The 22545-nt window shown below is 44.2% G+C and overlaps 1 protein-coding gene across 13 annotated transcripts in view; it reads right to left on the reverse strand.

Annotated features, from left to right (window-relative positions):
- NMNAT3 (nicotinamide nucleotide adenylyltransferase 3) overlaps positions 1 to 22545 on the reverse strand; it is a 116176-nt gene that overhangs the window by 71718 nt on the left and 21913 nt on the right. For 4 of the 13 annotated variants that reach the window (XR_012129483.1, XM_073232263.1, XM_073232264.1 and 1 more), the window contains exon 2: positions 11068 to 11253. The exons of 6 other annotated variants lie outside the window; for them this stretch is intronic. Coding sequence is in view for 4 of the 7 variants with exons in the window: in XM_073232263.1 (XP_073088364.1) it covers positions 11068 to 11236 (169 nt within the window). In the remaining 3 variants the exon portion in view is untranslated. Of the gene's footprint in view, positions 1 to 11067; positions 11254 to 22545 lie in introns of those variants that run through there. 3 more of the 13 variants (XM_036991610.2, XM_036991614.2, XM_073232266.1) reach the window with 3 other exon arrangements.

The following is a 22545-nucleotide window of genomic DNA, read 5'->3' on the forward strand; positions in this document are numbered from 1 at the left end:
CTCAGTCGCATTCTGGGTAACGCTGAAACTCCCTAGAATGGCATCCACAGCTCCTTCTCACCAGGCCGTGACCTGTTTCTCTAGCTTCCTCACTTACCTTCCAACCCCCTCCCCATGTCTGCTCCATCAAACTGCTTTCCGTTGTATCTTAAGGACCCTTTAACTGAATTTTAGGACCATCCCTAAAATCAAATATAACAATTCTAACAAAGAAGGCAACTTTGCTTAGCTTGCTGGTTCATTCATTCATTAAAGAAGAAAACAAGCTGCCACTGCTTCAATTTCCTCAAAGCCACAGGAGGATGACAGGCAGATCCTGAAATACCTAAAAAGGTGGGAAGCTGACCAGGACCTCCACGAAGGCAAAGCAGACCAGTAGACGATCAATGAACCGCAGCCGGGGAGATGCCAATGCGAGTCTTGCTACTTAAGGATAGGTGTTCACTTGAGAATTTTACTGGGCGCAACATAACCACGTCCAGGGCAATCCTTCCCCATCTCATGTAATATACTTTTCTCTAGAAATTAGAAGCCAAGCAGCCCATCTTCCCTCCTTTATTGGGCTATAAGCAGACTGCCATGATCATGAGCACATGACTGCAAATCTGGGCAGTGATCTATGAAGTCAGAAGAGACCTGAGCCAGATTTGGGGCTGTGATTAATTAAAATTTTTAAACAAGTTCATCCAACATATATTTATTATTATGTATACTAGCTTTTGTGTTGGACTGAATTAGGCCCAACTGGTGGGCTATTTGCAGAAACAACTGTAGTCCCTATGATTCTTAAACAAAAAAACCATACTTTGTTTCTTCCCTCAGTTACCACTTCGGAATCTACTGGCAGGATTTGCTTAGCTTTCCACGTCCATGTCCCCACCAGAGCCCATGCAGAGGCTAACATTTCTCATGCACACAAACATAGGTGTGTTCCAAGAGCAAAGGGCATGGGCACTTCTGGCCCTGAATGGAGGCTGCCTATGCCTGCTCCTGGGGGACCTCTGGAATGGAAAAAGCTTGGCATTTACAAGCTCTGTGACCTTGAACAAACCCTTCAGTCCTCTATAAAAGGAGGATAACTTAATGCTCATCCATAGAAGTGTCATGAAGATAAAGAGACACATTAGGACTATACCTGTGTCACCACTTTAAGAGGAGAAAGCTTTCCCTCATAGAGTTAGGGAATAGGATTCATGCGTGCCAACCCTGAGTAAAAACACTGCTGCACTTGACAGATTCCATCTGTTCCTGCAAGAGGAGGCCAGTGGAGCCACTCTTTGTCTGAGGGTATCCCACTCTGTAGAGAACAGAATCAGGGGTAACAGAGCCAGTGCTTCAGCTGATTCAGGCCTGGGCTGGGGCAGTCTAAGAAGCCAATGTATCTCCCAGAAGGACATATACAACACTCCAGCTGACCTGCACCAGGCTCCCTCTCACAAAATCAAGACTTGTTGACTTTCTTTACTATGTATGATTTTTAGAACCAGCAAAAAGGTTAATTTGCTTCTATGATTTCTGAAGAACTAATGTATGTATCTGGTACACTTCGGTTGAAGGCCCTTTTTACAGGCCATTGTGATACATGGTGATCTATGAGTGTGCATGCTACACAAGCATAGGGTTTCTGAGGGCTGGAGCAGAAAGGCTACTCAGAGGCGTAGGCAAGGAAGGTCCTGGCCCCAGGGGAACAGGCAGATCCTGGGGCTTCAAGGTCAATGGGCAGAGTTAGAATACAGTCAGGCCAGAAGAACTATAGAGCACCTCTTGCCCAGAGGTTGGGGTGAAGACAGGCAGACATCTGGATGTATCGGTTCCAAAATTAAGACAGTGAAGCTTTATCCCACAGGCCTTGAGCTCATGTGAATTCTCCTACATGAGCTGGCCTCACTAAATCAATAAAATAATAATTCAAGCATATAATAAAATATAGCCAAAATGAAATGATTTAAGCTCACCATCTCCCATGAGGGATGTTCTAGAGGGAGTATGATATGGTTGAGAATCTCCCGGTCCTTCTTGCAGCACAGTAGTTACCCTTTCTCCTTGCTAACAAACTCCACTTCAGGGACAAGGGGCACAGATCCAATAGGAATCAAAGCACCATGCCCACCGTGGCAACTCTTTGCCTGTGAGTGGTCAAACACGGGCATGTGACCCAGTCCTGGCCAATGAGATTTAAGAGCAAGCACCTGGAGGCCTGTGGGAAAGATTTTGCAAGAGCAATGAGAAGCAGACCCTTATTCTGTCCCTTCCTTTCCTGAGCACCATGGCATAGGGATGTGACACTTGGGGTTGCCTCAACCCTCCTGTGACTACAAAGGGAGGGCCTAGGGAACTGTAGAGGTGAAGGGCGACCCAGAGACTTGGCCTCACTGGGTTGTGGGATTAATCTCATAGGACCTCCCTATTTATTATGTGAGCTGCTAAAATAATCTTTATTGCCGCACATACAGCTTGTCAGCTATTCAGTTACTTGTGGCCCAATTCTAAACATACACTCTTCAGGAGGCCTCAGTTCTTGCCTTTCCCTTGCATTGTGTGGGCCAAGCATGATTCTAGGGTGTAAAGACAGGAGCTTTCTGCATAATGTAGCCCCTATAGTCAAGGCAGCTATTTCATCTGTGTTGCATCTTTAGGAAGACTATGCCTGTGCTTGAGGAAATCCCACTGTGTGGGGACCTAGGGAGGCATGGTATGTTGAACTCCAATGTGGCACTGTACTAGGAATTGTCCAGAGATTATTTGGAACAAACAAGATTTTGATTCACACTGTGACCTCAGAATCTAACCTCATGGGAAGGTGCCTCTTCAGCCTCTTAACAGACCCATCTCAACTGCACTCACTGTCCATGTGGGCTCTGTACAGACCTTCATGGACAACCTGTTAATAAGCATTCTTTGATGTCAGGCTTGGACTGCACTGCATCCCTTGTCAACCTCCACCTTGATTCCTTGTTTTCTGTTCTATCAGGATTGTTTTACCCAGTTGCCTAAACTAAGAGAATCACAGAGAAGTAGAGCCAGAGCTGTGACCGAACTGCTCCTACAATTACTTCTACCTAGAACACTTCAGTTACATGAACCGATAAACCCCCTTTTTAACATTAAGCTGGTTTGAGCTGGTGTCCTGTGATTGCAACCCAAATCATCCTAATTGAGAATATACTTGGTCTGAAATATCTGAACACTAAGAATAAGGGAGGAAGAGACACTAAAGATTTCTAGGGAATAACCAAAAGAAATTTCAAAGATAAAAGAATGAAAGTAAGACTGGATCTGACTTCTCACTTGCAACTTCAGATACAAAAAGACAATGAGCACTTCCTACAAACTTCTGAGATATGACTTGGAATTCGGAATTCTCTGACGAGATATTAATTAACTCTATACATAAAATAAATACATTTTTAGATGTTAATGGACCCAAAGTTCACCTTTCAGGTACTCTTTCTTAAGTAGTGCTTTGAGGATGTGTCCCAACAAAGCAAGAAGGATAACCCAATAAAGGAGGGGAGAGGGACCCAGCCTGGGAGGATGGTGATGGTAGGAGAGCAATACCCCAGGGCAGAACCGGACGACACAGGCCTCTAGGAGAAAAGGTGAATGCTGGAGAGGGGGGGTAAACGCAGTTTAGGGTGAAAGCATTTCTCCATCAACTATAGCTAAATAATGAATTAAAAAATCCAAGTAAAACAAAAAGCTGTATAGCATAGTCCAAAACTAATGTAAACTAAAATGTGACAAAATTTTAAGCTCTTTATGGAATATGAGAAAAGAAAACTCATTTGACCCAGGTATTACAAATTTTCCTGTGAGAGGTCCAGGGCTACTTGACCTTGGAGTGAACATTTATGAGGTCATAATGATTTAAGTCCTATTTAATAGTGTTCAACTTTCAGAGTCAATTTGGTGAAAACACACAAAAAGCTTAATAATGACTACAGAATGGAAAAAAAAATGTGAACATCCTTGGCATGTAAAAATACAGCTACTAGAAGGGAAATGGTTGGGGAGAGAATGATGGGAAGAAGGGAGAAGCACCAATATTTTCCTATTATCTCATGGACAGTCTAGACACTGATTAAAGTTCAAGAACAAGGAACAGATTTGGTTATGAGTAAAAGGTGTGGGGTAAATGGTACTTAAATCAAGACAGGGCATAAACTTCTCCCCCATAAAATAAACCTAGAAGGTAGGCAGTTCAGGGATAGTACAGCAGCTCTGATGTCATCAATATCCCAGGATCCCTCTAGATTGCTCTATCATTCTTATGGACATGCCTTCTGTCTAACCTCAAGATTGTCTCATGATGACAGGATGGTTGCTGCAGCTCTAGTCATCATATCTGTGTTCCAAATAAGAAGGAAGAAGAGGGTAGAAGTGAGGTAAGGCAGGGACATGGAACAAGCATCATGATTAACTTTTCCTGCCTATGATGAAAAATGCTGAGATATAAACTGTATAGTAAGAACAGGAGGGACCCCATCTTAAGGCTAAGATTCCATTTTAAAAAGCAGAGAGTTGAGAAGTAAGATTCCTAACATAATCTCTGACAATCAGACAATAGCCCAACAGCCTATCTTAAGGCAGGGCAGGCAGTCTTAACTGATACGGCCCCACTGCTTGAGGGTGACCACTATGTTGGAGAAGAACAGGATAAATAAACCCCTTGTGTTGGATTTATTTAGTGGACTCAGCTGGAGGACTGATAATACAGGAGAGGAGACATGGCGTCTCTCACCAGAGATACTAACCTTGAGACCACAAGTCAAGCCTACACCCAACAACTCCCCCTCTGCCCTTTGCCCCATTCTTGAAAGCCTTAAAAGGCAGAATTCCCAAACTTTCAGTGCACCTCCTCTCTGAGGTGGCCCGCGCTTTCCTTTCTGTAAGTGCATACTTTCAAATAAAGCTTTCTCACTGCTCAAATTTTTGTGGATTGTCTCTTTGCTATTTCATTTTATTTCCAAGTCTTCACTCTTACTCCTTCACTGCTTTACTCCTAGTAGGTAGGAAAGGGCTGCTAAGAGCTCAGATTTGGGCCTGCATGTTTCCGTCACCTGGGTGACCTGGACGGAACTGCCGCTGTGCAATCTGCCCTTAGTAGCCTGCCTGAAAATCTCCTTTTTTTTGCTTTGGGAAGTTCTCAGAACATAACCTCACTGCATCCTGTGCTCTGTGGCTCCCCCAAATCCTGGGGTGGTAGGGGCCAGCCCCCATGCCATGCAGATCCAAGTGGACACAGGACGCCCAGGTGACCCTGGCTTCAGAAGTTGGCAAGGGTTCCCTAGGCCAAGGACTTTCCCTTGGCACTCTCCTGTTCTCTGCTGCCTGCAAGGCAGCTGCCATTCCCTGCTGCTCTCGCTCTAATAAATTTCTTCCTTACCTACACTCTTCTGACCTGCTAGAGAACTCTTTCTCGCCCAGAGTCAAGAACCCTGCTCCGTCCAGGCTGAGGTTTCTCCCCGTGTTTCACCTAGTGCACAGGGCGAGACCTCCCCAGACGCAGCTGCCTGGCAACAGAAGGGCAAAAGAGGCCTATCTTCTAAGTCAGCTCCCTCACAAAGAGCTTTCCTGAAGGCCCCCCAACAACTTCTGAATTCACTGGCTAGAATTCAGTGACATGACCACCTCATGACTAGGAAAAAATGGATTAAACCCTAAACTGAGGAGTGTAGATTTTTCAGATGGCACACTACTGCTTTCAACAAACTGGGTTTGTTTGTAAGGAAGAAGGGGGTAATGGATGTTGGATAAGCAATTGACCATCTGTGACTCAAGAGACAGAAGTATGTTATTTCAAGTAAAAAGGTAACCAGTAAAAGAAAAAATAATAAAGTCATCAGAAATGAGAGGATGGAGGAAGGGCAGCGTGCAGAGTAGAAATGAGTTAAACTAATCATTCATAATGGGACTCAATGGCTATCTTATCAGGACACAGTTTAGAGTTGTTCATTTAACCCCCAAAATAATTTTAAAAGAACAAAGAGGCAACCTTTGGGAGGCAGGCAAGGGGGCAGGGATGGAACTGTACCTTTTTATTGAATGCCCTTCTGAATTAGTTGAAATTTTAAAAAGTGCTTTTGATTACAGAAGTAACAGTGTTTAGTCCATTGAACTGGGAGGCAGAGCATCCCTATATTTCCTTATCCTTGCCAACGTGGTTCAGTGATGAGCATTTTGGTATATTTTTTAATACTCTCACTGGCTTAGAAAGTGAAAACCAGCCATGTTCAGGGCTTTCTTTGTTTCACTTTTTTCAATTGATTTGTTATATTTTAAACTCCATTCAAGATTCTTTATAATAAGAGCCTGGCAGAGATGCATCACCTCTTGTATCTCCACTGGGGAAAGTCTACCTGTGCCCCAACCTCCATCTGAAATGAGGCAGCCAACACCTTCCATGTTCCTTCCCCTGGGCCACTCCCGTCTGCTCTCCGATCTCTGTGCAGGGAAGAATGCTCTCTACCTGCCTGGTCTGCTCTCCGAAATCACTGTCCGAATGTCTCTACAATGTATTAACAGGCAGTGGCCAAAGGGAGTTCTGCTGAAATAGGCAGTAGTTTGGGCCATTTTGGACTAAATCCTAGAATGCACACGATAATGCTGAGGGATGCAGTTTAATTTATGAGTGTGCAGGTCAGCTGTGAAATTGGGAACTGGAAGTATAGGACATTAGCATTCACACGGCAGGGGCAGGGCCAAATCCTAAAGTGTAATAGGCTTTTCAGAGTGAGGACTAGAGAGCTTGAAGCAGACACACACTGTCAGTTAAATTTGAGCTCTGCAACCTCATCTTTGTATTTTAATGCCACCAATCACCTGAGAGGTCTGAGCTTCTCCTGGCCTTATGCTGTTAATAGTGCCCATTACCTTCCAGTGCTTGTAACAATAGAACACTTGTGTGTACATCCTCTGGCAGATTTAAATGATGAATTTCATGGTTTGGATGTAGTTTGATCCGCAGGTGGGAAGGTAGCAAAGGAGGCTTCTTAACCTCCTTCAGCTAGGGCAAGCAAACTATTATACAGCTAAATATTTCCAAATTAAAAAAGGAAGACAGGCATGTTTGTAATTTAACTTGTAGCAGTTGTATATGCAGTTCATGCCATGTAGACTCCAGTTTAGGGAGCTCGTCAGCCAGGGATTTCTGTCTGACCTTGACTTTCTAGCCCACTTTTTGATGCACAGAGTAGTTTTCCCCTTCCTTATGAATGAAAATAGATTCTTCTAAAGAGTGCAAGGGAAGTGTCAGGTGTACCCCAGCAGTAAGTTAAAGTATACTGGAAAAGAGGTTGAAAAATCCCACTATAGTAGGCTGAAATATGTTCCTGAAAGATATCAGGTCTTAATCCCTGGAACCTGTAAATGTTGCCTTAATTGGAAAAAGCATCTCTGAAGATGGAATTCAGTTAAGGATTTTGAGGTGAGGAGATTATCCTGGATTGTCTCGAGGTCCCTAATGCAGTCACATGTGTAGGTACGAGAGGGGTGGAAAGGCAGACACAACACACGCAGGAGGAGGCCCTGTGAAGGTGGGACAGACAGACTTGGAGGTGCCGGCTATGGAGCCTGTCGCAGAGTGGCCACAGGCCGTGGAAGCTGGAGAGGCAGAGGGTGGGTTCTCCGCTACAGCTTCAGAGGGAGCACAGCCCTGCTGACCCCTGGACATCCACCCAGTGACACTGAGTTTGGACTTCTGGCCTCTAGAACAGCGAGAGAATGAACTTCTCAATCTGTGGTAATTTGTTAACAATGGCCCTAGAAAATTAAAACATCCAGAGATGTGCTGGAAGGGAGGGCTTCAGTTTGTACAAAAACCATCCCAAACACTCTATGATTCTTCTGATGCTATTTGGCAGAATTCAACTTCCGCCTCCAGCAAGTGGGGCATGGGAGGGTTGAATGTAGGGCAGTAAGGTCCACAAAGCACAGGTTAGACAAGCAGAAACCACACTCCTGGGTCCTTCGGGACAGTTCTGAGCGATGCTCCCTTCTGAAGCAGGAGACTGAGTACATGAGGAAAAACATGTCTAGTTCTTCAAGCAAATATCTGAATAGGTAAGTATGATGGGGGTACCAGGATTTAAGAAGATTCCCATGAATTACCCTCATGGCTCAGATAGGGCTATGTAGGTGTGTGTGTATTGTTAAGGGAGCTCATCTTTAAACAAATGCACTGTAATTATTAATAAACATGGCTGAATGCCTGCAAGCCTGTGTTTCAAGGCTGTTCTCTGAAGGTTTTAATAGTGAAAAATTAGAGACCCAAATGTCTACCAACAAGGGAATGGTTAATTCCCAGATGATACTAAGCAGTCATTAAAAAGTAATGTAATTCTATATATACTGACATGGGAAGTTATTAATGAGTAAATGCTGAGTTTAAAAAGGCATGTTTCAGGCAGTATTATAGTATCATCTCATTTTGGTTAAAGAAAGCTCTCTATTGCGGTGTAACGTACAGAAATCATATATATCTACCTCTATGTGCATACATTCATTGGATGGGTATAGATCAAACACTAAGTCATTACCTCTAAGGAAAGGGGAGGGCTGTTGGAGGTACAGCAGGAGGGATGGACAGACTTGGACTTATTACTTTACGTGAAAGTGCTTTTTCCCTCAGGCGTACTCTTTATGTAGTTGAAGATGAATGCGTAATAAGTATCTGCTATGGAGAACCTTGTCGGTACATTGTCCGGTGGCAGTGCAGACCCTCAGTAACCCTGTGCCCCAGAAGGACTGCAGAAGGACTATAGGTGGTCTTTAGGGATTGGCTGTGGCTTCCTGAGGGTGCCTGTAAGCCAGGCAATGCTGCAGGGCTGGAGGCAAAAACCTTACTTTTATTTTAAGTTCCCTATTTATTTATTTTTTAAAAAAGAAAGGCAGTCAGTAGACCAAAGTCCCAGGCAAATGTGGCTTTGTTGTCTTCCACTATTCACCAACTCAACAGTTTACACCAAAGCCAAGGGGAATCTATCTTTTAAACAGTTTCTCCTGAAAATTCTGCAAGAAGATGTTTCTAGGTTGTTCTTCCCCTGGAAGGGTGGTTTTCTCACTGGTGAGCAGACAGTTATGTGCTTGCAATTGAGCACAGCCCTGCTTGTGTTGGTGAGCTGTGCGGCAGGATGGGGGGCTCTATGCCTGGCAAAGGACTCTCCTAGTCTTTCTCCTCGGAGTGTACCCCAACACATGTGAAGGCAGAGCTCTTGGACCAAAGGAGTCCCCCAGTTACTGAGCACTGGAAGTGCTATTTTGCATTAATGTACAGTCAGGCTGATCAGTTGTACACAAAAAGGCATTAAGACAGCTAGGAGATGAGAAGGACGCTTCCCTGGATTTTTACCTTAATGTACCAACATCCACCCCACAGGACCTTCAAGGAGGGGATGGCATATTTTATGTTGGAGGTTGGCTTCATACCTGTTTGTATTCTTCTCTTTCTATTGTCTATGTCTGGTTATTTTGGGGCCACATGTGATAGATGTGATAAATAAGAGAAAGCCCCAAAAAAGACAGCTAGGACAGATACGCACTGACCTCACACTAGGGCAACTGAAGACGTGAATGGGTGTGTGTCCTGGGACCCCAAAGCAAGGATGAGATTTCTGGACAAGAATCTATAAGCACAATTTTGTTACAGATAAAATCAGGGGCATGGGTCACTTTCATCTCGAGCATATGCTACATGAGTGCGGTGCTTTGAAGATGACAGTTCTCTACAAACACTTCGTAAATGACAGCTCTTAGGGAAATTACTGCCTTTTTGTGGAATGAAAGGAATCAATCCTCTTTCTCCCTCACATAATATGAAGTGTTTATTTTTCAAGTGCATTTCTCTAAGACTTGCTGCAAATCTTAAAAAGTCATGACATTTTATGCTTCCTTATCACAATTTTAGGAAAGACTTCATCTTCTGTATTTTAAAGAAATTGTCACAAAAATAAAGATTGGGAGCTGCATTTTTCCTTATCTAGAAGGCTTCTACCTTCTAAATGTAAATGTCTGGGTTCAAACCCCCCATCTTATGGTTGAATAAACTGAGGACAGGAGAGGTGAAGTTGTACTCAAGGTCACACAGGAAGGGACAACAGAGTGAGACTCAGACCTCGGGCTGAGACTTCTCCCACACTGTGACGCTGCCTTATAAGCCAAGCTCTTTGGTTAGGGAGATTTTAAAGTTTCACCCAAGGAAGGCATAGTGACCCAGGGAGCGTCTGCACTAGGCCTAATGCGATGGGCACCCAGGGACAAACGTTCGGGATGTGGACGATCCTTTTCATCCAGTAATAAATTCAGAGAAATAGAAGGTTGGAGAGGCCCTAGAGTGATTCTCTACTCCACTTCCCTTCCTCTAGGCAGGAGTCGCTGGTATCACTCCAGGGGAGGCTTATCTATCTAATGTCTACGTCCTTCGGGGAAGATTTCATAACTTCACTTACAAAAAGGACTATCTGATTTCCTCTCAACAGGAGGCATCCAAGATATAACCACAGAAAACCACCACATGGTCTTTTACGTAAAATGCATAAAAATCTTCCCTACCAATAGCTCAGAAGTGATTATGTAAAATCACCTTCTAATTTAGCCCAACATGAACATTCTACTATAAAAGGAAAACATTTCAGAAAATAAGGAGAGTGTGGAGATATCATGAGCCCTTAACTATGATTTTTTTTAAGGATTTGTAAGAAGGTAGGAGACTCACTTGGCCTGGCTGTATGAAGAATTTTGACAGAAATGATAACAGCTCAAGACCTGCACAGCATAAAACATTTGTAACATGAAAACTCCCAAGTTTTCACAATGGCTCCCACTGTATGATTTTCATCTCTAAGTTTTGTAAGAAGTCCCATTACTAGCAAAGCAATTTTTGTAGTAGGCCTTAGTTAGAGAAAGTACATTTCTAAGTAATCTGACAGGGAAAAAAATAAAAATAAAATAGCTGAAAAACTCGCCAATGATTCCACATATAGTCATGCCAAATGATTCAGAAGACAGAGGTTATTCTGAGAGGAGGAAGTCTGCCTAACACCTGTGATATTAAGAGGGGAAGCTACTAACGTGTGGCACTCTCTCTGAAGACGGTACCACTGACCCACCGCCAACAGCTTTGAACTGCTTTTCTATCAGCGATGATGAAATTCCAGGCTCTGAGAATCAAGGGGTGGATCTCAAAGGCAGCTGCTGGAGTTAAAGTGGCCTCAGTCTGTGGCGCAGTGCAGTCAGCCATGGGAGGAGCTGGCAGGTCTGAGGACAGAGAAACACCAGAGTTCTGGCCTCAGGATTCCAGGACTGGGCAAGGGAGGAAAATAGCCCTAACTTCACTCCCCATCCCAGCCATCCCCATAAAGGCCCATCAGACCTTCCCAGAGCTATCTCAATGCCCCTGTTCCAGTCATTTCTCCTCTGCTGTTCCAAAACAAGTGTTTCTCTGAATGTCCCCCATGCCTTCCTCCGGGTGTCTGGGACTGGCTCATCCACTACTGACTGTCTGGGGATCCATGTCCTTCCTTCCTCGGAGACCTGGGGCCCACTGCCTGACCTGGTCCAGCTCTCCCTTCCACCCAGCTTCAGGCCTGGGAGTGAAGGTCTAGGCCCTCGCCCAGAGCTCTGAAAGCCCAGGCTGAAGGTGATGCTGAGATGAAACCATGCCTGGGGAAGGCTTTTGGACCCTGGGGTCTGTCCCCAGAAGACAGTGGAGCCCAGGTGTGGGGACCTGGAGGAGACAACTTGGAGGCAGTGCACAGCCAGTGGAAGAACCACAATCCAGTGAAGCTTGGGTATCCACAAAATCCAGAGGAACCCAGAAATGCAGCTAAAGGGGTCAGATAATATCGTTACTGACTGTTCATGGGACACCACTGCCAATTGCTTTACACATATTATTTCAACTAGATGATGTTACTCCCCCTTTGCAGATGAGGAAAGTGGGGCTTGGAGATATGAACTAACTTGTACAAGGTTACATGGAGGGATGAGTGAGCTGGGATCTGACCCCACACCCAAGCTCTCAAGCTGTTTTGCCTGGGTGTGAACCACCTGACAACAGCACTTGGTAGTTCTGTGCAGGCCTGTGAGTGCACGCTTGTGGGGAGGTTACGGCTCAGATTCCCGATCCCCGATAGCACAATGCTTCAAAACCAAATTAAATTAACTTTAATTTTGAAAGCAGAAGAGAACAGAATCCCTGCAGCCTCTTTCCCCAGTAGAGGGGATGGAGATCCAGTAAACCTCTATCCCTTCCTGCCCCAGAGAGAGGCTGGGGATCCCTGTGGAGCAAAACGCAGCTCTCCTTCTGGGAGAACAAACAGCTCTGGCTGTAGCTCTAGAAGTCCAAAAGCAAATGCAGTGAAAGAAAGATGTTGGCTTTGTTCACTTAGCCACTGAGATGCACATTCACTCAAGAGAGGATTTTAAAAAATTCAAAGCAGAGAATGGGTTTCAGGATAAGCATCTCACCCCTATTTTAATGAAATGATGGATGTAAAATGTTAAAGGAACTGATGGACTTGGGACAAAACATCGTATGTTCCAGTTTAAGGAATTGTTGCTTCATAAGTGCATAATAAATGCTTAATAAATGCATGTGTCACCTTATTGGTGTTATTCTGTCATTTTCTGTGTCTACTCCATTTTATAAAAATACTTATGCTTGGATTAAAAGGTTCCCAAGAAGAAGTCCTGTAAATAAAACAAGACTCAGAGAGGTTTTTAAAAGAGAAATGTGATGCAAAAACCCTCACATCTCTCAATGCGTCATGGAACAATGAACAAGGTAAGTGATATTGTTAAAAACCTCATAACTAAAAAAAACTGTTTAATTCAAAAATAATAGAAAACTATAAAATGCTCAGAAATTATGAAATATTTATTTGAGTTGAAGCCATTATTTCTGAGCAATCAGATTATTTATCAGCAGTTGCTCCACTGCCATCTTCCTAAATCAGAACCCTGTGTGCAGTCAAGAAAGGATGCATTTGAGAGCCCAAACCTTCTGTCCTGCTGGGTCCACACCCCTGAGAGTCCTCTTATTGGCTTGACCACTCCCTTCCTGGCCCCCACTTCCTAAGGTGAGTTTCTGTCCTCTGCCCAGGGCCTAGAACACCATCCCCAACTTACCACCTCCTGGAACTCAGCCTGCCTGGATTCACTCTCTCTCCATGAGCGCAGTTCCTCATCCCATATTATCAGTGTTGTCACTGCCACCTCAGTGTGGAGGCGCCAGGCCCTGCTGCCCTCTCAGAACCCAAGCACTTTCCAGGTTGGCCCTTCCACCTCTGTGTTTGAGACCAGTATGCTTATTCTTAGCATCCCTGGCCTTCAACCCAGCAGACGGAAAGAAGGTGCTTAATAAATACTTGCTTAACAGGCATCTACCCTGAAGCCTCTTGCTTCCTTCCCTTCCTGGAGTTCTGCTCTCCACCTGGAATGCCCCATCCCATGGTTTATCCATACCACCCTCCCCAGTTTTCCATAAATGAACAGCACCACCTTTCACTGGGTTATGTGGGAGCAATTCTGGCCTGCTTTAAGGAAAGGAGGGCCCTAAAATTCATCCATCACTGAGTTCTGTACACTCAGCTTGCTAGATCTCTCTCTGACCTCCCTTCATCTCCAGCCCCTCTGTAATGCCCTACCCTGGCTTTCCCAGTGCTATGGGGCCACCTCATGGCCTGTCCTGCCCTCCACTCCTGAATACACACACGAGCTCGTCCCTCCCCTGCTCCCCTCGACCATCAGGCAGGAGCCCAAGCTTGTCCATGAGGCAGAGAGGTGGTCCTGACCTAGCTTTTGCGGCTCCATAAGCCTCAGCTTCCTGTAGTCAGCCCTCAGTGCACCCCAGCGCTCACTAGGCACCCAACTGCCACAGATGCCCTCTTACCCCACCTTAGCTGGCTGCTAAAGGAGAAACAAATGGTCAAAGCAGAGAATCATTCAAGAAACATCTAAGTGAACTTTAGCTTTAAATTAAACCTATTCAAGTAAGGTAGGAGGGCCAAGGCTTTGTTTTTGGATCGCAGATTGGAGCTTTCACAAATGTCATGTGCCAACAACAATTCCCTGTTCCTGTTCCTTTTAGGTAGAAAGGGAACCTAAAGATGCTCAAGAAGAACACGAAGGACACGACAGCTGAGTCTGTCTTGCTCCTCCAATTCCCCTGCCTCTACCATCACCAGTCTTGCCTGGCCCAGCTCTTTCACCAGGTCCTCATAAGGAGGGTGGTTAGTCACTCTCACCTTCTTAAGTCTTTCAAAGTATTCACTTCATTCCTCAGAAAACCTAATCCTTCTTCTTAGAATCTGTCAGTTTATGTCAAATTTAATAAAGTTATGTGACTTGTTAACAAGCACCATGGGCACCAACACATTTGGGAACAAACACAACTGACTGGTAAATGTAGTGCCCACCTGGTGGGGGCAGGAGATCACGGGGCAGAGGGCTCAGCTGACGCCGGGGGTGGTGGGGAACCAGCGGCAGGGCCTGCCTCCCCTCCTGGATTATGAGCTCCAGGGTCAGATCTCTGCCTTTGCGATCTCTGTTTGTTTCACACAGGACTGGAACATGATCTGGGCTTGGGAAACGCTTGCTGAATGGAGAAATGAGCCTCCCCACAGACCTGCCCCACCCCAGCTCCAGAAACTCTTCTAGGAAATCCAGGCTGCTGAGATCTCCCCTCTCCTCCCTCCCTGGACTCATTCTCTGCTGTCATAGTCAGCAACGCGGTCTAACTCAGACGGCATTTCGGAGCCAAACCCAAGGGACCAGAGACCCTCTCTAGCCCAGCCACACGGCTCACTGGTCAGGAGCACCGAGACAAGCATGCAGTGCCCATGACCAGTGCTCTTCGCCCCCACCCCCCACCTCCCGGCTTGGACTCCTTTCCCCTCTTGCCCTGTGGTCCCAGGTGCTGGTAGAGCACACAGCACACGTGGGGTCCCTGATGGCAGCTCCAAGCAGACGATGGCCCTGGAACATTCCCGCTGGACATGGTGGCTTACAGGTGGGACTTATGGGCAAGGAATCACCCCTTACTCTCTCCTTCCCCATAGCTTGGGGCATGAGGGTACCTGATTAGCTGAGAAGCAAGCCTTCAGCAAGATAACCTTGCAGATTAAAAAATAAAGTCAACTTCAAACCAGTGGCTGATTTAAATGTAAACCTTGTACCCCTACAGGCCTACAAGCCAGGAACTGACTGAGAATAAGGGCAGTGAGGAGAAACCTGGCTACGGGCAGCTATGCCCGCATACCGGCAGGCAGAGAGAGCTTCCCGTGGGGTTGGTTACCCAGCAAGGGTAGTAAGGGAGACACACTGGCTTCCTGGGCTCACAGAGGCTTCATTAATAAGATGGACCTCCTTTTCATGCTGAAAGCACTTGTGTGCCCTTCAGTACTTCCAGTAATATTACAAAATTAAGATGCAAAGCAGTAAACACACTGCTGTCCTGATTATGGTACAGAGGCATGCAGCATTTGAGGTGGAAAAAAACTATGGTGTCTCTCAGGCCAATTTTGCTTTTGACTTGAAAACTGGGCAAGCCTACCTCAAGATCATTACAAAATGAATTTGGACCATTACAAATATTCCAGTAGGCTGGAATGCATGCTGGGATTTATTTTATCAATGACTATGTGATACTTCTGCTTTTTAAAAAACAAACTTTAAAATTGTTTCAAACTCCTTCACTGCCATTAACAATCCCTAAAGTTAGCAAACATCCGCTAGCACCTACAATGTACTGTAGTATGCTGGGTACCAAGGAGACAGAAGGGTAAGCCATATTCCTGCCTTGAGGGCTCACCTGTCTGTGCTGGGGAGAGGTAGATGGGCTAACTGATGTTCACAACCCAGTGTGGTAAGAACTGGCATAAATGTAAACAGAGGGAGCCTGAATACATACAGTAGAGCCCCCAGTCCAGCCAGGCTGAGGGAGAGGTGTGAAATGGTATGGAAGCATTCTAGGAGGAAGTAACTGGTGTTTTGGGTTTTGAAGGATGAATAGGAGTCAGGCAGGTAAATAAGTTGGAGAGAGGAAACAGTATTTGCATGTTGGGGCTGCAAGAGGGTCAACAGAGCAGCCAAGGTTGTGAGGGCTGGGGTGACAAGGTTCTCCAGGGCCATACTGCCAGGGGTATTGTGTCCTATGTTCAAAAGGTCAAACTCTATTCTGATGGTGGTGGCTGGTGAGCCCCACAAATGGTTTTATGCAGGGGAGTGATCAATCCACAGGTGATTACCCAAGGGTCCCCTGAACAGCTGAGCAGCTACTAGGAACACCTTCCTTTATTCACCACTCCTGAGGCAAGAGCAACTTAAAAGCCTCATTAGCAGGCAGGTCTCCAACGAATAACTAAGCATGCTTTCCTTTCCACAATGCCCTCTCTTGGAGGCCACAGCTACTTTCAATTGCATTCTAATTTCAAGAAGTGATAAACATATGCTCATGTTCCATTTACAAGTTTTTGATTATCAGCCTGGTATTGTAGCTGCAAATTACTCACTTTCTATTATAATTATTTTTACTTCTTAGATGAAGAAGGGAAAGAAGGACTTTTAAATTACTAAAATGCCCTAGCCACAGAGGGAGGGAAGAATTAAGAACTGCTGCATCTTTTGCCAATGGCAATATTATACCATTATCATCTGAAAAATGAAACGCACATTTGTAGGCGGTGTTAGACCAGGCCTTCTGGACAGGTGCCTTTGCTCAGCAGATCGGTTCACCTAAAGCCTGGCCCAGACTGCTGCAAACCAGGGAAGAGCTTGGCTGGCAGAACGGAGGGCTCTCAGAAACGGCTCTTTGGAAAGTGGCAGTTTTAGGTGACAGGCAGGTCCTTTGAGCTCTTGGGTAATAATTCTTGCTTTTGCTGCTTCTTGGAGGAATTTTTAGAGATGGGATAATCACTAACTCAGATGCACCTAAGGGACTGACATATCTGGTCATATTATGTTTGGAATTCTGCAAGGATCCAGCCATGCCAAATGGCATCATAAACCCCTCTCCTAAGTGCGAGCTGGCATGGGGCCATGCCTCCTGCCTTTGGTCCTGGTGGGGGCTGGCTGGGATGGGGGAGAGGATGAGCCTGGGGAATGGACGGGAGGCAAAGAATTCAGGTCACTAATCGAAATGAAGAGGACGTTAGTGTGCAGAGTTGCATACCCACTGGCAGCTTAATGTCCCATTTAATTGGCATCTAACATTAATTGGCAGAGTGGCATGCAAATGAGAACGTGATGGTGGCTTTTTAGCTTTGAAGGTGCTGTTGGTGGCTTTGTTTTAAAAGCGCAGTTTGGATGAGCTTAATGTTTTATTATTAGAACGACTTGTTCTTCAAGAAACCATGCAAACAGCCTAAATTCCTAGGACCTTCCATGTACAACTGTGCTCAGTCCTGGGGAGGAGGGTGCGGAGGACACAGTCCCTCCTCTCAAAGCACTCTCTCTAGCTGCGGGTCTGACATGGAAAACACAACAAGCAGCTTTGTTTAAATGTTCAAAGTGCCATTTGTGGTCAAAGCAAAACCTTACTGCAACTGCGTAAGTTCTAAATGTTCACTTTTTAAATCCTCATGATTGACAGGAGTGAATCGTCATAATAAATCAATAACAGTAATGACAATAGCTTAAAGTTATTTAGTATACTATGTACTAAGCACTTACAGTTCCACTATCTCATAGTTTGGCAGCACCTGCACTGTGCCTGTTACTATACTGTCTATTATGTCATCTTTAATCTTTGCAAACACTGTGCAGAGAAATATTATCATCTTGTTTGGGTTCTGAAGCTTGGGGCTTATCCAAAGGCCTGGTACTGGGAAGCAGAGCAAGGACAAACCCTTAGCTGATGACAAAGGCTGAGCCATTGCCTGGAAGGCACAGAAACCAAGGAGGTCCCAGACTGCTGTTCCACCCAAGCCCGGGGCTCTTTGTTATACAGGATGGGCCTGTTCGTTTTCCCAGGACACAATAGTTGTAATCAGTATATTAATCACCCTTCAGACATCAATCATAAATTCCTCCCTCAAGAGTAAATGGCTGCAGATTGGATTAAAGATGGCGGTGTGAGAGGTGAGACAGAGGCTTCCTCCTAAAACCACATATAATACGAAAATATAATTAATACAACTAATCCTGAAAGAGCAACAGGAAAGAGGACTGTGCCAGACTGCATACACCTGGAGAAAAGAGCAGACCTCATGGAACAAGGGGACGTACCAGACCTGTGGCTGGGTGGGACCCAAGCCCTTCCCCCACCCCAGCTGACCTGTGGGATGAAGAGAAACAGAGCAGAGAGGGAGTGGAGGCCTGGGACTGCTGAATACCTAACTCTGGAGAACTGTTCTGGGAGCACAAACCTACATTTCATGGTGCTTTCATGATACTCCCATGATTAGGGGATTGGAAAGCTAAGACAGGCAGAATTCCTGGAGAGACTGAGATTGCAGCTGCTTGTGGAAAGCAGGGATCCATATCCGGCTGCTCTGGGACAAAAGAAAGGCGGGCAGTCTGAGAGACCTCCTAACAAGGAAGCCCTTAACAAGAGGGCTGTTAAAGGGGCAAGGATTGCACAGGGCTTACTGCTGAGGAGAAAGGACAGGTAGACAAAATTGTCTGGGTGCACTCTGCCCAGGAGGTTGGGAGCTTTCACGATTTCCAGGTGCTCCAGCTCCCTGACTGGCTACACAGCTCCAGGGAACCCTCCATGATATGCAGTCTACCGCGCCTTTCTCCCAGCCAACCCCACCTGGCTTGCAAACCGGCAAACCCTACCATGGCATTAGGCCAGCCAGAGGGAAGATCTGTCTACAGCAACTACAAACCCAAAGCATAGAGGCTTATGCCTGTGTGCTCGGCCCACTGGTTCAAGCAGTGGAGATGAGCATAGCGGCAGGAAAGCAGGAAACAGCTCTTTCCTCCCTGCAGGCACCAATACCACTCCCCTGTGACCCCCAACATTGTGTCAGGGGCTGAGCAGCTGCAGAGACTAGAGCTTCTGGACACTAGAGGGTGCCATATACAAATTTGAAATGCCAAAGGAACCTGGTCCAGAGTAAAATTCATGTAACTCCTGAGAAACATTAAATGACATGGACATTATGACTCTTCCTCAAAGGAAGTTCAAAATAAAAATCATCAACATGCTAATGGAGGTACGGAAAGATATTCAAGAAATCAGGAATGAATTTCAGTCGGAGATCCTATTGTGGAAGAGCACAATGGAGGGGATTAAAAGCAGATTGGATATGGTGGAGGAGACGATAAATGAAACAGAAACTAGAGAAGAGGAATACAAAGAAGCTGAGGCAGAGAGAGAAAAAGGGTCTCCAGGAATGAAAGAATATTAAGAGAGAACTGTGTGACCAATCCAAATGGAACAATATTCACATTATAGGGATACCAGAAGAAGAAGAGAGAAAGGGATAGAAAGTATCTTTGAAGAGGTAATTGCTGAAAACTTCCCCAAGCTGGGTCTCTCAGACAATGGAGCTCCACAGATCTCCCAATACAAGGGACCCAAGGAAGACAACACCAAGACATACAGTAATTAAAATGGCAAAGATCAAGGATAAAGACAGACTATTAAAAGGAGCCAGAGAGAGAAATAAGATCACATACAAAGGAAGGCTAACATCAGACTTCTCAGCAGAAACCTTACAGGCCAGAAGGGAGTGGCATGATGTATTTAATGCCATGAAGCCGAAGGGCCTGGAACCAAGATTACTTTATCCGGCAAGATTATCATTTAAATTTGAAGGAGGGATTAAACAATTTCCAGATAAGCAAAAGCTGAGAGAATTTACCTCCCACAAACCATCTCTTAAGTCTATTTTGGAGGGACTTCTATAGCTGGAAGTGTTCCTAAGGTTTAACAGCTGTCACTGGAGGTAATAAAACCACAGTAAAGAAAGTAGAAAAGCTAATTACTAAGCAAATGCAAAATTAAATTAACTATCCCTAAAGTCAATCAAGGGATAGACAAAGAATACAGAATATGATAACTAATATATAAAGAATGGAGGAGGAAGGAAAAGGAGGAGAAAAAGAAAAGAAACCTTACATTGTGTTTGTAATAGCATATTAAGTGAGTTAAGTTAGACTCTTAGATAGTAATGAAGTTAAACTTGAACCTTTGGTAACCATGAATCTAAAGTCTGTGATGGCAATAAGCACATACCTATAGATAATCACCCTAAATGCAAATGGACTGAATGCACCAATCAAAAGACATAGAGTCACTGAATAGATAAAAAAACAAGACCCATCTATATGCTGCCTACAAGAGACTCGCTTTAAACCCAAAGACATACACAGACTAAAAGTGAAGGGATGGAAAAAGATATTTCATGCAACTAATAGAGAGGAAAAAAGCAGGAGTTGCAGTACTTGTATCAGACAAAATAGACTTCAAAACAAAGAAAGTCACAAGATACAAAGAAGGACATTACATAATGGTAAAGGGGTCAATCCAACAAGAAGATATAACCATTATGGATATCTATGCTCCCAACACAGGAACACCTACATATGGGAAACAAATACTAACTGAATTAAAATGGGAAATAGAATGCAATGCATTCATTCTAGGAGACTTCAACACTCTACTCATTCTGAAGGACAGATCAACCAGACAGAAAATAAGTAAGGAGAAAGAGGCAGTGAACAACACATTAGAACAGATGGACCTAACAGACATCTACAGAACTGTACACCTAAAAGCAGCAGAATACACATTCTTCTCAAGTGCACATGGAACATTTTCAAGAATAGATCATATACTAGGCCACAAAAAGAGCCTCAGTAAATTCAAAAAGATTGAAATGGTACCAACCAGTTTCTCAGACCACAAAGGTATGAAACTAGAAATAAATTACACAAAGAAAATAAAAAAGCCCACAAACACATGGAGGCTTCACAACATGCTCCTAAATAACCAATGGATCAATGACCAAATAAAAACAGCGATCAAGCAATATATGGAGACAAATGACAACAATAATTCAACACCGCAAAAATCTGTGGGACGCAGCCAAGGCCACGCTAAGAGGAAAGTATATTATAATACAGGCCTACCTCAAAAAAGAAGAACAATCCCATATAAACAGTCTAAACTCACAATTAATGAAACTAGAAAAAGAAGAACAAATGAAGCCCAAAGTCAGCAGAAGGAGGGACATAATAAAGATTAGAGCTGAAATAAATAAAATTGAGAAGAATAAAACAATAGAAAGAATCAATAAAAGCAAGAATTGGTTCTTCACAAAATAGATAAACCCCTAGCCAGACTTACCAAGAAAAAAAGAGAGTCTACACACCTAAACAGAATCAGAAATGAGAAAGGAAAAATCACTGTGGATACCAAAGAAATACAAAGAATTATTAGAAAATACTATGAAAAATTATATGCTAAAAAACTGGATAACCTAGAAGAAATGGACAACTTTCTAGAAAAATACAACTTTCCAAGGCTGACCAAGGAGGAAACAGAAAATCTGAACAGACCAATTACCAGCAATGAAATTGAACTGGTAATCAAAAACCTACCTAAGAACAAAATGCCTGTAGAAGATGGCTTCAACAATGAATTTTATCAAACATTTAGTGAAGACCTAATACCTATTCTCCTTAAGGTTTTCCAAAAAAATAGAAGAGGGAATACTTCCAAACTCATTCTATGAGGCCAGCATCACTCTAATACCAAAATAGGCAAAGACACCACAAAAAAAGAAAATTATAGGCCAATATCCCTGATGAACATAGAGGCAAAAATACTCAACAAAATATTAGCAGAATGAATTAAAAAATACATCAAAAAGATCATCCAGGTAATTATAGATTTGCTTTGTTTATGTCACCGTATTCCTATTATGTTAATATGTGTGTGCAAATTAGTTAGTAGTTTAAAACCTATACATACTTAAGGTACTCTACAAGAAGATATCTCAAAGAAATAATCAATCCTCCCATGTTTTCTTCCATATGCTACCTCTATAGCTTTTCTTCTTCCTTCCTAATTACAACCCTTAAATAGAATTCGTGCCTCATATAGAATTTACCGAGTATCATAATTCTTCCAGGTGGTAAAGATACCTCGAGACAAGTGCTGGGCATAGAAGCCACAGGGCATAAACCTGCAAAGAAGTAAAAAGCTAACCTTTTCAAACAATATGGCTTCTCTCTCACTTACCAACTTTACATTTCCCTGTATGGCCCCGGAAGATGACTGGTTAGCCAGAGACGGGGAAGATTCCTCAAGGGAGGAACAACCTAAGACAGGCACAGTCGCAGGGAGGCCATCAGGTGAGAAATTGGGGATCAACAGAGGTGAGGCTCAGAACCTCATCCCCCCTGCTTTGAGAGAAATCTTCTGCATCCGTGGATGTTTTGCTGCCCTTGTCTAGCTTGGATTAATGCTTAGTCCATAGGCACACACCTGATCATCTACATTTGCCCTCTTACAGCACTAAACTATGTTTTTTACCTTTATCTTGCATCTACCTACCACTTCAGCATTTTATTAAAAATAAAAATAATAATAAT

The sequence above is a fragment of the Manis javanica genome, chromosome 3 (assembly GCF_040802235.1).
Source record: "Manis javanica isolate MJ-LG chromosome 3, MJ_LKY, whole genome shotgun sequence".
Taxonomy (NCBI): Eukaryota; Metazoa; Chordata; class Mammalia; order Pholidota; family Manidae; genus Manis; species Manis javanica.